The following is a 13,450-nucleotide window of genomic DNA, read 5'->3' as shown; positions in this document are numbered from 1 at the left end:
TTGATTTTGGCTGCTCAAGAGTAAGTTATTCAAACTGATGCAATCAAGACCAGGAATGAAAAATCATGAAATGATTCAAAGTGCAGATTGTGTAAAGAAGCAGAAGAAACAGTAAATCATATACTCAGCTTGATTATAAATAACGACATAACACAGTTGCCAAAATGATTCACTGGAACATCTGTAAAAATTATCACATACCAATAATGAAAAATTGGTAGGAACATATACTTAAAAAGTAGTCAAACATGAGTAGATTAAAATCCCACAAAGATTTCAAACTACATACGAATAAATTCTTGACCCTTTACACACTAAATATATGTGGTTGAAAAAAAAGAAGATATGAATAATTGTGGCAATACCAGGGGATATTACAGAATATCAAGATCTGAAAATCGAAATGGAAAGATTATGGCATAAAATGGCCATAGTGATCCCTGTGTTTATCAGCTCACCAATTACCATTCCAAAAAATCTTGGATGGCACTTAGAAAAACTGCATATTGACAAAATTTTCACCTATCAGTTACAAATATGAATCCGCACATATACTACACCAATACATTTTGATATGCAAGGATCTTGGAAAGAACTTGAACACCAGCTAAAGAACTGGCAGCTGTGATTTCACATCTTTTTATATATAGTAATAATTTGTGAATCTTGTATGTTCCCTCCAAGTCTCAATAATTCTGTTTATAACAAACAAAATAATTAATATGAAATGTAAAGTCAACATTCTGGTAAATTAGGGCTTTCCCTCCTCCCTCTACCAAAAACTATTCTTCCTCTCAAAATAAACATTTTCTAGATTGTTCCTGACATCTCAGGTTAAAGCGAAGAGTTCCAAATAAGTGAATCCTAATGTAATGTTAGTGCCTTTCAAAAGATATACAAAACAGAATAGCCTCCCCAAAATATTTGTGGTTCAGTATAAATTAAGGTTCAATAACCTTATCAGATAGCAAGCAGGTTTTCAATCTTAAAAACTCAACTTTGGAAATAGAAAAAAAATGAACAAAATTTCATAAGAGTTGACATAACAACACTGAATAAATAGTCTTGCAAAACTTGGCTATCTCTTGAGATTTAAAAAAATATAGAATAGTGGGTGCCATCTAGTGGTGATATGGGCCCTGGTGCTGTGGGCACCAATTTGCCAACCTCCACCATATAGATGACTGCATAACAAAGAAAAACACTCTTAATACTAAATAGATAACTCTAAATTCTTTTTCAGAAAGAGACATGAAATTCTTTACCATCTTGAATCAAAATTTATTTCAAATCAGAATAAAGGTAAAATTTTATAGAACCTGGGAATGGACATTGTAATATAAACTAATTCCATGTCTCATTTTCGGTGTCCTCAGGTACCATGGTTGTTCTCTAATTTGATCTCTTTTGATAGGTAATGTGGGTAGTTTGCTTTTTCAGGTTATTTAAGCAGATTTTTCCTTCTCTTTCTCCTCAGTATTGACATCCATTTTTTAAGAATATTGAATATAATTTTTAAGTTCATTTTCCCAAATATGGCCTGCAGACTCTGCTGCAATTTCTTCACAATCACAGATCAAGACTGCTTAAGTCCCACCTCCCTGCATGTATCAATATACTAATGATTTGCAAAAATACAGTTCAATGAAACATACAAGTGAAACTACAAGTAGCAATATTTATTTATTTACGTATCAAACTTCTTAACCATGTCCCCCACAGAGGGGCTCTGTACAATTTAATCAGTGTAATAAAATATTAAAAACCATGAAATTTAAGATTAAAATATTTAACAATGTAAAATATTATAAAATTACAAAAGATGGAGAGTTCCAAGATGGGGAGATTAAAAGTTGTTAATATAGGCAGGGCGGTTCTCGTAGAGCCGACTAGCCCCATAGCTCTGTGGGCCTGTGTCCCTCACAAGACTACACAGCCAGGTTTTGACTCTTTGTGAAAGGGCAAGAGATTGAGGGCAAGATATTCCACAAAGCGGGGCAGCAGCAAAACAGGCCCTCTTCCTTGACTGACGGGGTCTGTGGCATGCCTTCCCTGCCTGAATGAGTGGGAATGATGTGATGAGTTGAAGCCGGTTTCATAGGTAGCCAGGCCCTATGCCATATATGAATAATAAATAATAAAGTAAAAGATTTTTGTATACATTTCTTATACTGGAAGATCATGTTCAGGATGAAAGTATAAACTGTGTCCAAATTTTGAAAACTCATCCTTTTAAAACTACTACAACTTTTTTGAAAATTCAACTCATACAAGCAGGAATATTATTGTTGCACCATAGAAACAAATTTATTTCAGCATATAATTTTTGTGTACAATGAAGTAGATTCTAGTCTACGCAACAGTTATCACATTCAATTGCCTAAAAGATTTCATTTTTTTTGTTTCTGCTGCAACACCAGACACACAGCCATCTCTTAGAAGTATTAAAAATGGAAGTCCCTCTTCATTTCTTTACTTTTTTCTTGTTTTTCAAAGAACGTTGATGAGCTTTTGTTCGCTGATAGACAGAGGATGCCACTTTCATAGAAGTCTTCTTATTCAAAGCGCTTTCCATGGCTCCCGGTTTCCATAGCAACAACTCTGCATCCTCTCCTCCCGTAAATAGAGAATCATCAACCATATCCCAGCAGAAGGAACGAACAGTAGCAGAGTGTCCACCTTGAAGTATTCCCCTGGAATTCAGCTCATGAGCACAACACTCTATGAGACAAATGCTTCCTGTTGACATCCCTCCAACCACAAACAATTTGTCCACTTTTTCATGATAAACACCACCAATTAAGTAATCCAGTTTGATATTTTCTACTTCTCTGACATCTGGAATATGCAATAATGTAGTTGACTTTTCAGAATCCAGCTGAGTAAGATCCCAATAACAAAATCCTTCATCATGTGTCATGCAGTAAATCTGCCAATAATCTTTTCCAGCCCATCCAATAAAACTTACAGAAGAATCAGAGTTACAAGTAGAAATCAGAGCATTTTCTTCATTGTCTTTGTTAATATCAAACACATTTACCAATCCATCAATTGAGCCTGAAGCAAGCAAATGTGGTTTGTTGGGATGAAAACATACTTTAGTAACATCATCGTTGTGAGATTCTGAATAGACACCTAGTGGCTGTTTGCTGGAAGGGACACTATTTGTACAGCCTCTTGCATCCCAGAATGTTATGAATGCATCTTCTTCCACTTTTTCTGTGCCAGCACATACTATGAGGTCATTGCAGTTTATATCACAGCTAATGAAAACATTTGAAGGATAGCCACAAAACAGCTGTACAGGCTTCACAACAGATGAACGAGTATCCCAACACTTCAATGATCCATCACTGCAAGCTGAAAATAATATATTTTCATTTGTATGTGCAAATCTGACACCACTTAGCAATGCAGGATGGCTATTATATTCTTGTAGCAAGGACAGTGTCTCCCTGTTGTAAACTTTGATTGATTTATTGGAGCAGGAAACAGCCACTAAATGGCTCCCTTCTCCTCTTGAAATATCTATGTCCAATAAATAAGATGGGTCTTCTGTTAGTGAACACCGTTTTGATATTTGAAGCCTAGAAAACTGTTCCTTGATCTTCTCCATGGCAACTGGCATTTATAGCTGCATCCAGGAAAGTAAAGGTCTGCAATAAATAAATATACTAAAATAAATCAACTTTATATTGTTAATCATTTCTATAATATTTTTCAGCACAGAGAAAAGACTTGCACCTCTAACCTCATTTATCCTTCCTTTAATATTTTATACATGAATAGACAATTTCTCTAAATCTGAGAGCCGTTCATTACTGAATGCATAAGGAATCAGAGAACTATCAGTGTTCCATAAAAGTTTGGCATTATAAAGCAAAGCATGGCATGGTCTTCCATAGCCCAGCACCAGTTAGATATGCTACCCATCTCATTCAGATAGCACCGGGTTATAAATGACTATTATAACAAACAGATAGACAGATATTGATATATATGCACATTCACACAAGGGGAGAGAGGGGAAATTCAGATTGTAGTCCTCCCTGAGACAAAAAATCTGCTTTTATGATTTTGACCAAATACTCTATCAGCCCTAGACTGGGAAGTTGAAAAATAAATTCTATCTTCCAGCCCAGACCAGTGTGGTAGATTCTGATCCAAACCTATAAATCAACTTGTGGCTGATATTGGAATAGTCAAGTTTGTAATGCTTCCCGTCCATTCAATGAATGAAATCTTTATCACCTGAATTAAAGTGGGTGGAACTTTTAGAAACCAAATAAAATATCTTCAAAATCAGATATGGCCCATGGACCTTAAATTGCCAAGCCATAGGTTATTTAAGATATTTATAGCACAACTTTTGCAAAGCAATTTAACCCAAATAATGAACAAGTATATTTAAAATTGTAAAACTGAACTGAATACAATCAATATTAGCTGTGGTATGACATATTGTCCATGTTTTCTAGACCAATATTTACACTTTGAGGGCACTGCCTTTTATATGAAAAACTAACATCCCAAACAATGGGGGAATAGCCAGTAATGCTGCATTTTTATCAGCCATTAACATTTCACTAAATCTTGTTTTGGACATGTGGAAAAATGTCAATTGGTGAAATCAGAATTCTGTGTCTCTTTAGGAATGAAATCTTAAGGTTAAACAAGCAATCTAGTTAAAAATAAATCTCTGGTGTAGCCAGGAACTCTTGCTCTTGTTAAAAGGAAGTTGCTGCTACACTATGATAGGAGAATCTAAAAAGAGACCTAACATTTGTGGGAAACATGGGAAATCATGGTTCTTTGTGCATAGTAGGACATTATGAGTTAGGACACTTTCTACTAGCAGAAATTAGCAATGCAGATTTGAAGCCTCTATAAACTTGGGATATTTTATTTCATAAAATCATGATCTTAGAATATCAGTCTCAAGGAAAAAATGCAAACTTTTTGGTTTAGCACAAAAGGTCAATGTAACATAGAGTAATTGTATTTATATGCCTTCTCCTCCAGTGACGTAAATAATACGTAATAAAGCAAACTACAGCTTAATAAGATTCATATAGTTTTTTTTCCTCTTTGCCGGGTTATATTATTTGGAAACATTTCTAGATTCCAGATTAATTCAGCTCTTCATCTAACCTCAAGCTACATAATTTCTGCAGAGGGACAGAGGCAAAGAGAGGCTTATTTACCTTCTATTCTGAGTTGCAGCTCCAAGGACTTAGCAAGCTCTCTGTCTTCTTCCATTCTTAGCTCATTCATTCATACTGGCCAACTAGATGCCTCTGGGGTATTCATCACAGGAGGAGTGGCTGGTCCCCTGCAACTAGAATTTGGAGCTATACCTCTTCCCACAGATAACTGTTGTGTCCTGAAAATTGAAAGCCCTGACAGGCCTGTCTTCCATTAAATTCTCCTAACCCCTTTTAAAGCCAACCTCATGGCTATCTCCATATTTTGTGGCTCTAGGTAACCAAACAGAACTTTCATCACAGAAACTTTCATAAATTCATAGTGGTTTAGGAACTGCTACAAATATACATAAATAAATATGGATTGGGAGTACTCACATGCAATGTGGCTAAAAAATGAAAGAATGCTATAGAACAGTGGTTCTCAACCTTTTTAATGCCGCGACCCCCAACCGGTCGTAAGTCGAGGACAACTCAACTGGTCGTAAGTCGAGGACTACTCAACTGGTGCAGCACCGTTTGCAGAATGGGACTTTTGGCAGGCTCAGCAGGGCAGAGACAGCCTGGACAATTCCTATTGGCTTTTGAAAGCCAAGAGAATTAGACTCTATTAAAGAGAGTCTATTCTATTGGCTTTCAAAAGCCAATAGAATAAAAGGGAGTAGCACAGCTAAGGAAAAGGGGAAAAAATGGCAGACTGCGTTGTTTGACGACTCCCGTGAAATGGTCGTTCGACCCCAAATGGGGTCCCGACCCACAGGTTGAGAACCACTGCTATAGAAAGATTTCCAATGCACAAAAGATGACATCTGGCTTTTAGCTGGTTCTCAAAAGTTATACAAAGTGACAAGAATGATCCATAATGAATTCCAATATTTAATTGTCATTTGAAAAACAGATGAAAAAGACTGTTGTATAAGAGCAAATTAAAAGTACTAAAAGACTGAGAAACCATCTCCCAAGAGGTCTGAAAAACTTGTCCAAGTGAGCTTTAATGATAGTGGAATATCAAACATCATAATGTTCAGTTTTTGACAAACTGGATATAAGCACCATTTCTTAAACTAAAAAGAGACCTATGAGTCATTTAATCCTACAAGGTTTTCAAAAATAGACTAGTGATTCATAAATTACATTCTTCCTCCTCCACTTAAAGAGAATACTGTGGCAATGATGAGATTTTACAATAGTTTGCACATCCCTGACAGCAATGCCAGTGGTCCATGTAACCACACAAGAGCAACCCCCACAAAACAGAGATTTTATTTATACCAAGATTTATTAATATCTGCTAAGAACAGGCATAAGATCACACAATACATTTGATTATTATTGATTCTTTCAGTTACTAACGTCTTCCCTTTTCACTTCATTCTGAATGTTTGCTATAGATTCTCTAATGCTACGATCACACATTGCTCCTAGAAGCAAGAAGCTGAAAACACCAGCCTGAAGATGACGAATGGGACTTCGTCGAAACATCGCCAAGACACTTCCAATTTGATGCGGGAGAAAACCCGAATAACCAAAGACCTACATACAAACACCCGTGAAAACCTCAGAAAACATACATACATACATATGTAGGTCTTTGGTTATTCGGGTTTTCTCCCGCGTAAAATTGGAAGTGTCTTGGCGACGTTTCGACGAAGTCCCATTTGTCATCTTCAGGCTGGTGTTTTCAGCCTGAAGATTTCACTTCCTGTCAAATTAAAAGAAAAAAAATTAACCATGATAAATTACATTTTTCCTCCTTGTGGGACAGGAAAGTTCTGACCCAAATGGTTTAACAATTTAATGCCTAGCTCTATTATCTCATATATTGTATTTTGTGATAGGCCAAAATTCAGACCAAGATAAATCGCTTCTGAATTTTTTTCCATCTTTAATATATGCAATCATGTTAGTGTAGTTTTATTATTTTCCCCTAAAAGATTTCACTTTGGTTTTTTTTTCAATTGAATTGTACAGCTTGTATGTTATATTAAAGGTGGAAAAAAATCAGAAATGATTTACCTTGGTCTGGTTTATTTACATCTGAGAAATTAGAGAAAATTTTAAGAGGGGTGTGTAGACTTTTTATATCCACTATATATAGCAGTTTATTTCAAAATCCACCCATATGCATTACTATATCATAAATATTAGTAAGCCCACATTTTACTGTGGGGTGGATAAACTGGGGCTGAATTTAAGGTCACCATTATAAGAAGATCAAAATCAGGAACTTTTCAAGTAAATGTTTTGTTTTTCAAACATTTCACCAGTGATTCTTCACATGCAATTTCCCTCTCACAAAAATCTAAACACAAGAACTTAGTTAAAGAGAAGAATGAAATCATAATAAAATGTGCCCATTTTCCTCTTTATGTTTTAGAGCAGACATGTCAAACACAAGGCCGGGGGCCAGATGCGGCCCGCGAAGTGGTTTCATGTGGCCCATGAAGCCATCCTGGAAACAGTGACGGAATGGCCCCCGCTGCTTTGGCCCTGGCCCAGGCCAGCCGGGAGCCAATGTACAATTTTGTGGTGGCCATCTATGGTGAAATGCATTCAGTCTTAGCACCACAAGGCCGTCTAGAAACAGCGAGGAACCAGCCCCTGCCGCATCGGCCCCGCCCCCTGGGTGCATGCTGGGGAGGTGTCACCCTTTGTGAGGAATGAAGAAATGGACCATGCCTTGGCGCTTGCCCCGGTCCCAACCCCTTCTGCCAGAGACCCTCGGATCCGTCCCACTCATGCCCAGGCTCCCACAGGCACCCTTGACGCAAATGATGTAGAGCTGGCCATGCCCACTCAGTAGGCCACACCCACTCCATCCACGCCCACTCAGTAGGCCTCACCCACCCTGGCCACACCCACCCGGCCCGAGGGCAACCACAATACTGATGCGGTCCTCAATGAAATTGAGTTTGACATCCCTGTTTTAGAGTGTGATTGTTGTGACTGTTTCAATAAATGTAATTATCTTGAGCACCATTGAAATAATGATAGAATCACAAAGTTGGAAGAGGTCTCCTAATCCAACTACCAGATCTCCCCCATCATTTAATTCTTTCTTCTTTCCAGATGCAGAATGTTACATTTCTCTTTGTTAACTTCTTCCTGTTTGTTTAAGCCCACTGTTTAGGCCTGTCCAGAACTTTTTGAATTTTGCCTTTTTCTTCTAAAATGATGTCCATTTCTCTAAATTCCTCTGTTCTAAAGTGATATCCATTCCTAATTTTGTGTCATCTGCAGATCTGATGATTGTCCCTACAACCCCTTCATTTAGGTCATTAATATAAATGTACCACATCAAGCTCTGGATTATGCTCTGTGGCAATCTACTACTCTCCAATGTGATATGGAGCATTTATGACTATTCTTGCCAAAATAGTCATTCAGCCAGTTAATGAATCCATCTTATAGCTCTATCAGCTGACTCGTAGTACTATTTTCCCATTTTCTACTTGCTAATTATATTAATATAAATATTTTACAACTACATTCAGTCCCTAATTACCGTGACTAAATTTTAGTGAAGTCTATGGAATACATAAGCATAAAGACTGGTGCTATACATATGGTGTATTTTCCCCTTGCAATAAAAAGTAGGCAGATGTGATTACAGGAATATTTTTGTGCTCACCTTTTTAAAAGCACACATTTATTTTGCCCTCTTAGCATTATTTTTACACAGAATCTACAGAAATGTCACCTGAAGGAACACTTTTAACACAGGAGCCAATGTACCCTAGCGAATAAGAGATTGAACTACAAACACCTGATCACATTAGCTCAAACAAGCCATTTAAACATTCATAAAGTTCAACGGTGCAATCCTGAGGGGGATCCATTACTGCATTTAATCCCTGCACTAAAAATGTTTCCTCCTGTTTAAACCTAAACTCATCCGAGGACTATAGGGTGGAAGGCTGTGAGTCCCAACTACGTTCTCCCAGGAACTGTCTAGATCAGTGGATCTCAACTTTTTAATGCCGCGACCCCCAACCGGTCGTAAGTCGAGGACTACCCAACCAGTCGTAAGTCGAGGACTACCCAACCGGTCGTAAGTCAAGGACTACCCAACTGGTCATAAGTCGAGGACTTTCCCTGCCTGGGAGCGCCGTGCATGCGTGGTGCCACCCCCTGCGCCGACCGAGGCGTAGCTGACAACGCGGCAGAGACAGCGCAGGCTGACCACCGGCTGGGCCACCAGCTGGCCCAGCCCAAGGGAGGTAAGGCACCCGCAGGGCCCCACACGCGCCAGCAACTCTTCCTGCACCCGCCGGCCTCCCACCTCCCACCCCTGGCCCTCTTTTACTTACATTTTTAGTAGTTGCTCAGCAGGGAGGGGTGGAAGCTTCCAGACAGCTCGCCTTCGCTGCAGACAACTTGCAGCACCGTTTTCAGAATGGGACTTTTGGCGGGCTCAGCAGGGCAGAGACAGCCTGGACAATTCCTATTGGCTTTTGAAAGTCAATAGAATTAGACTCTATTCAAGAGTCTATTCTATTGGCTTTCAAAAGCCAATAGAATAAAAGGGAGTAGCACAGCTAAGGAAAAGGGGGGAAAATGGCGGACTGCGTTGTTTGGCGACCCCCGTGAAATGGTCGTTCAACCCCAAATGGGGTCCCGACCCACAGGTTGAGAACCACTGGTCTAGATCTTCCCATCCTGATCCTGCGTCTTACTTTACCATAGTACTTGGTAGTTCTTGCTACTACCTACCTTCCAAAAAGTGTCTCCCCTGGCATTCACACCCTAGTGCCAGTATGAGGAGAGTTTAGGTTCCCATCTTTCTTCTGTATAACTCATGATATATAATGTTGTCTCCTCCTAGTCTCCCAACACAACAACTCTGTGAGGTTGGTTAAGATGAGAGAGAATATTGGCCCAAAGTGACTGGCCAGTGAACTGCCAAGACTGAAGATGACTTTGAATCTGATTCTCCCTGATTCCAGGCCAATATCTTAATCATTATCTCAGACTGATTTTCTCACACCTTGTGAGATATATGAAGACTGAAATTAAATACCCAATTCTTAACTGCTATAGTGATAAAGAAAATGAGACTCAGCATAATACTAAGCACAGAAATCAAAAACATAGTAGACAACTATGTGTTTACCAAACATAATTTACAGGAAGAAAAAAAAACTTTTTGAAGCAAAGAGTGCTCTGCTTTAATTTTTTAAATTTCAGTTTGGAGAATTCTCAAGACTAATCAGAGGTTGCTGGGGACAAGGGAAAACATAGAGGGAGTCATGCAGTAGAAGGTGAGGATAAGATAATTTGATTGAATCCATATAGAAAATGATCAATCTTTCACTTGTGGAGATAAGGACTGTAAATCTGTGTCTGCAGTCTGGCAGGCAGATCACATTGATAGCAAACTGGCCTCCCTTAGAAGATGTGCAAGTATTGTTCCAATATTATATGCAAGGTGCTGCATGCATTTATACGAATTCTAGAAAACGTAGCTCTAAATCATATTCCAGAATGATAGTCAATACTATCCCAGCTGCTTCCTGAGTTTAAGAAAAGGGGATGGGGGATGAAAGAGAGAGCATAGGAAGAAGCATTAAGTTCTTTTTTATTATTATTCCACAGGTCTATTGTGGCTTGCTTTTAAAAGAACAGCTTTTGGTACATTACTACATTTTCTTACTAAGTACCTCAAAAACTTCACCCAGAATCGGGGTAATGATTTCATTAAACAAAATGTCTAAATGCTGCAATTTTTTTTTTACTGGTGGCATTATTGGGTGCTTCACAAAGCCCTTGACTGAAAGAGCGAAGCAAGATTGAACCGTATTAACACTTGAATGCCAGATCATCAAGAACTCACCGCTGTAGATTAGGCTGTGAAGTCAAAAGAACTTCATGGAAGAAGGCAACAGCAAATAACTGCCAATCTTACAGAAAAAATTACCTCTGTAGGCGCTGTCCCCAGTTATTGCCCTCAATGGGAATGATGTCATTCCTTAGTTAGCCCACTTGATGGCACTAAGCACTACAGCCAAAACTTCAGCACCTGGAAAATTTATCACTCTGGGTCCAGCTACCCAATTTGGACCAAGTACATTTTCTTTTGTTCAAAAATAGGATGGATAATGTTTGATGCTACAGATGTTATATGCACTGCAGTGCTCAACATCTTCAGCACCATTGCCTAAGCTGGTTAAGCAAAAAAAAAAAAAATAAATTGGAGCTGAGCAACATCTTGAAGGTTACACATAACCCATACCTGCCATACAAAAAAAAAGAACCAAGTTCTCTTTGCTATTTTAAAGTAAAGGAGGTAAAATTATCAGAAAAAAATGCTCAGTCATTATCAGCTCAAGGTTTTTTTCTGTTTCCACTGGAGAAGAGCCTAAAGCTGGGAAAGATTGAGGGCAATAGAAGAAGGGGACGACAGAAAATGAGGTGGCTGGATGGAGTCACTGAAGCAGTAGGCATGAGCTTAAATGGACTCCAGAAGATGGTAGAGGACAGGAAGGCCTGGAGGAACGTTGTCCATGGGGTCACGATGGGTCAGACACGACTTTGCAACTAACAACAATATCTCACTTTATTGATAGCATATTAATAAAATATGCTGTATTTAAAAAATTACCCATTTAGATTGCTAGAACTTTCATCCTGTTTTATGTAAAACAATACAAAATTTAGCAAAATTTTCAACTTTACCATCCATCTACTAGTTTTTCTTTCTAATCCAATATAAAAAAGAAATAACAATTTTGTTGAAAAGTCATTGCCATAGCAACCATTAATGTTTTATCGAATTATGATATTTTTTATTTTTTTAACCTCAAAAATTATCTATTTTAATAACTGTCACATATGGATTACAAAGATTTGTACCATAGGTTCCCCTAACCACAGCAGATTTCTGTAGTGTAAGAATGATTCTGACAGTAAGAACAGCCTAAAGCTCTGCAATATTTTTGATCTGAACGGAAAAGATTCCAGGGACATGCATATAATATCTAAAACCAACTCCTTGAAGCAAACACTTTCTTTTGGATCACACTTCAGCTGTAGAAAGGAACTGCATAACTGTAGGAAAAAACGCAGTTGCTTTCAGACAGTGCCAAGAGGCGCTATACAAACTAATTGCCTTGCTTCAAAATGATGAGAAAAAATGGATATTAAAAAATGATGGCTGCAAAAAATGGGTCTGAAAGTTATATTTTATAATGTATATGGAGGGAAAGTGAGTTGTCAACAATGTGGTCAAAGAGCAAGAAAGGGATGTAATTTTAAAAACTACCAGCAATTGTAATAATTTTGTTAATCATGTGCTTATACCTAAAAGGAAAAAAAAATCCAGAGTGACCATAACGGAAATAGGATTTTTTTTGGAAGTGAATGAAAAGCTAAGCAAGGATCCCATACAGATCTAACATCTTAACTACTTACACAAACCGTGAATGGGAATGAGAGGAAGAAAATGTTGTTGTTAGGTATCAGTTCATATTTAATTGTACCCTGGCAGACATCTCTCCCAAATATGACCTGATATATCCTTGTCACTAAAAAACTGCTTTTAAACGATGGAAAAGTTGTCTTTGCAGAGTTCTGCACCCAAAACATTCAGCAATCCCGACCTGAATTTTTAGCTGAATTGGGAGAAAGGGAAAGCAGAAAAATGTGCAGCGAAAAGAAAGTACGTCATGGCATTCGATTTACAGGATTCCCCACCCGAGCTGTTTTCCTTTTCTTTTGCTCTACGATTTTTGATCGTTGTTTTACTAAATTGCCATTAAAAAACTTGTTCCCAAACTGGAAGAAAATATTTTGGCTCAAATAAATTAATAGACATACAAGCTATCGCAAGCGATCAAACGCTCACACGTGTTAAAAAAAAAAAAGAAACGCTTATTACCTCGCGGAAGGAGTGAAATGAAAGTTCTGTTCAGCCCCTGCGTGCGTGCGCGCGTACGTGTGTGCGTGCTCAACGTTTTTTTCCTGCTTCAGCGTTCTCTTCCGAAGCAATTCCATTAGCTTGCTCTTCCAGCAGAAAGGCGCAGGCGTCAAAAGCAGCGCTATGTTGCGTTGATAGGTCAAGAAAAGAAAGAGGCGGGGCGCTTCAAGCACGACCCAAAGTCGTAATGCGGTTACCGTAGAGATAAAGGGGGGAAAGAGACGAATACCTGTAACTTCCGGTCTTCATTCGGTGCCTCTCGTGGGGGGGGGGGGATGTCCATTAATTTACTTGAAGGAGTCGTTCTTTCCCACCAAACCCCTAATCTGTT

At 38.4% G+C, this 13,450-nt stretch overlaps 1 protein-coding gene across 3 annotated transcripts; it reads right to left on the bottom strand.

Moving 5' to 3' along the window:
• Positions 1-348: 348 nt before the first annotated feature.
• Positions 349-13,214, bottom strand: WDR89 (WD repeat domain 89). Of its 3 annotated transcripts, none has more exons than XM_039319533.1 (2): positions 9,515-9,536; positions 349-3,656 (listed from the first exon to the last, which is right to left on the bottom strand). In XM_039319533.1, the coding sequence occupies exon 2, from the start codon at positions 3,626-3,628 to the stop codon at positions 2,465-2,467; it is 1,164 nt and encodes a 387-aa protein (XP_039175467.1). In that variant the 5' UTR covers positions 3,629-3,656; positions 9,515-9,536; the 3' UTR covers positions 349-2,464. The 3 variants fall into 3 exon arrangements, with proteins under 3 accessions (XP_039175467.1, XP_039175466.1, XP_039175465.1); XM_039319532.1 differs by lacking the exon at positions 9,515-9,536 and adding an exon at positions 5,205-5,634; XM_039319531.1 differs by lacking the exon at positions 9,515-9,536 and adding an exon at positions 13,081-13,214 and having other exon boundaries at positions 350-3,656.
• Positions 13,215-13,450: the final 236 nt, after the last annotated feature.

The sequence above is a fragment of the Crotalus tigris genome, unplaced genomic scaffold, assembly GCF_016545835.1.
Source record: "Crotalus tigris isolate CLP2741 ecotype Arizona unplaced genomic scaffold, ASM1654583v1 scf7180000023598.3388751, whole genome shotgun sequence".
NCBI classification, from domain to species: Eukaryota; Metazoa; Chordata; class Lepidosauria; order Squamata; family Viperidae; genus Crotalus; species Crotalus tigris.
The sequence above is the reverse complement of the archived record's forward strand: the minus strand, read 5'-3'. Positions and strand labels throughout refer to the sequence as shown.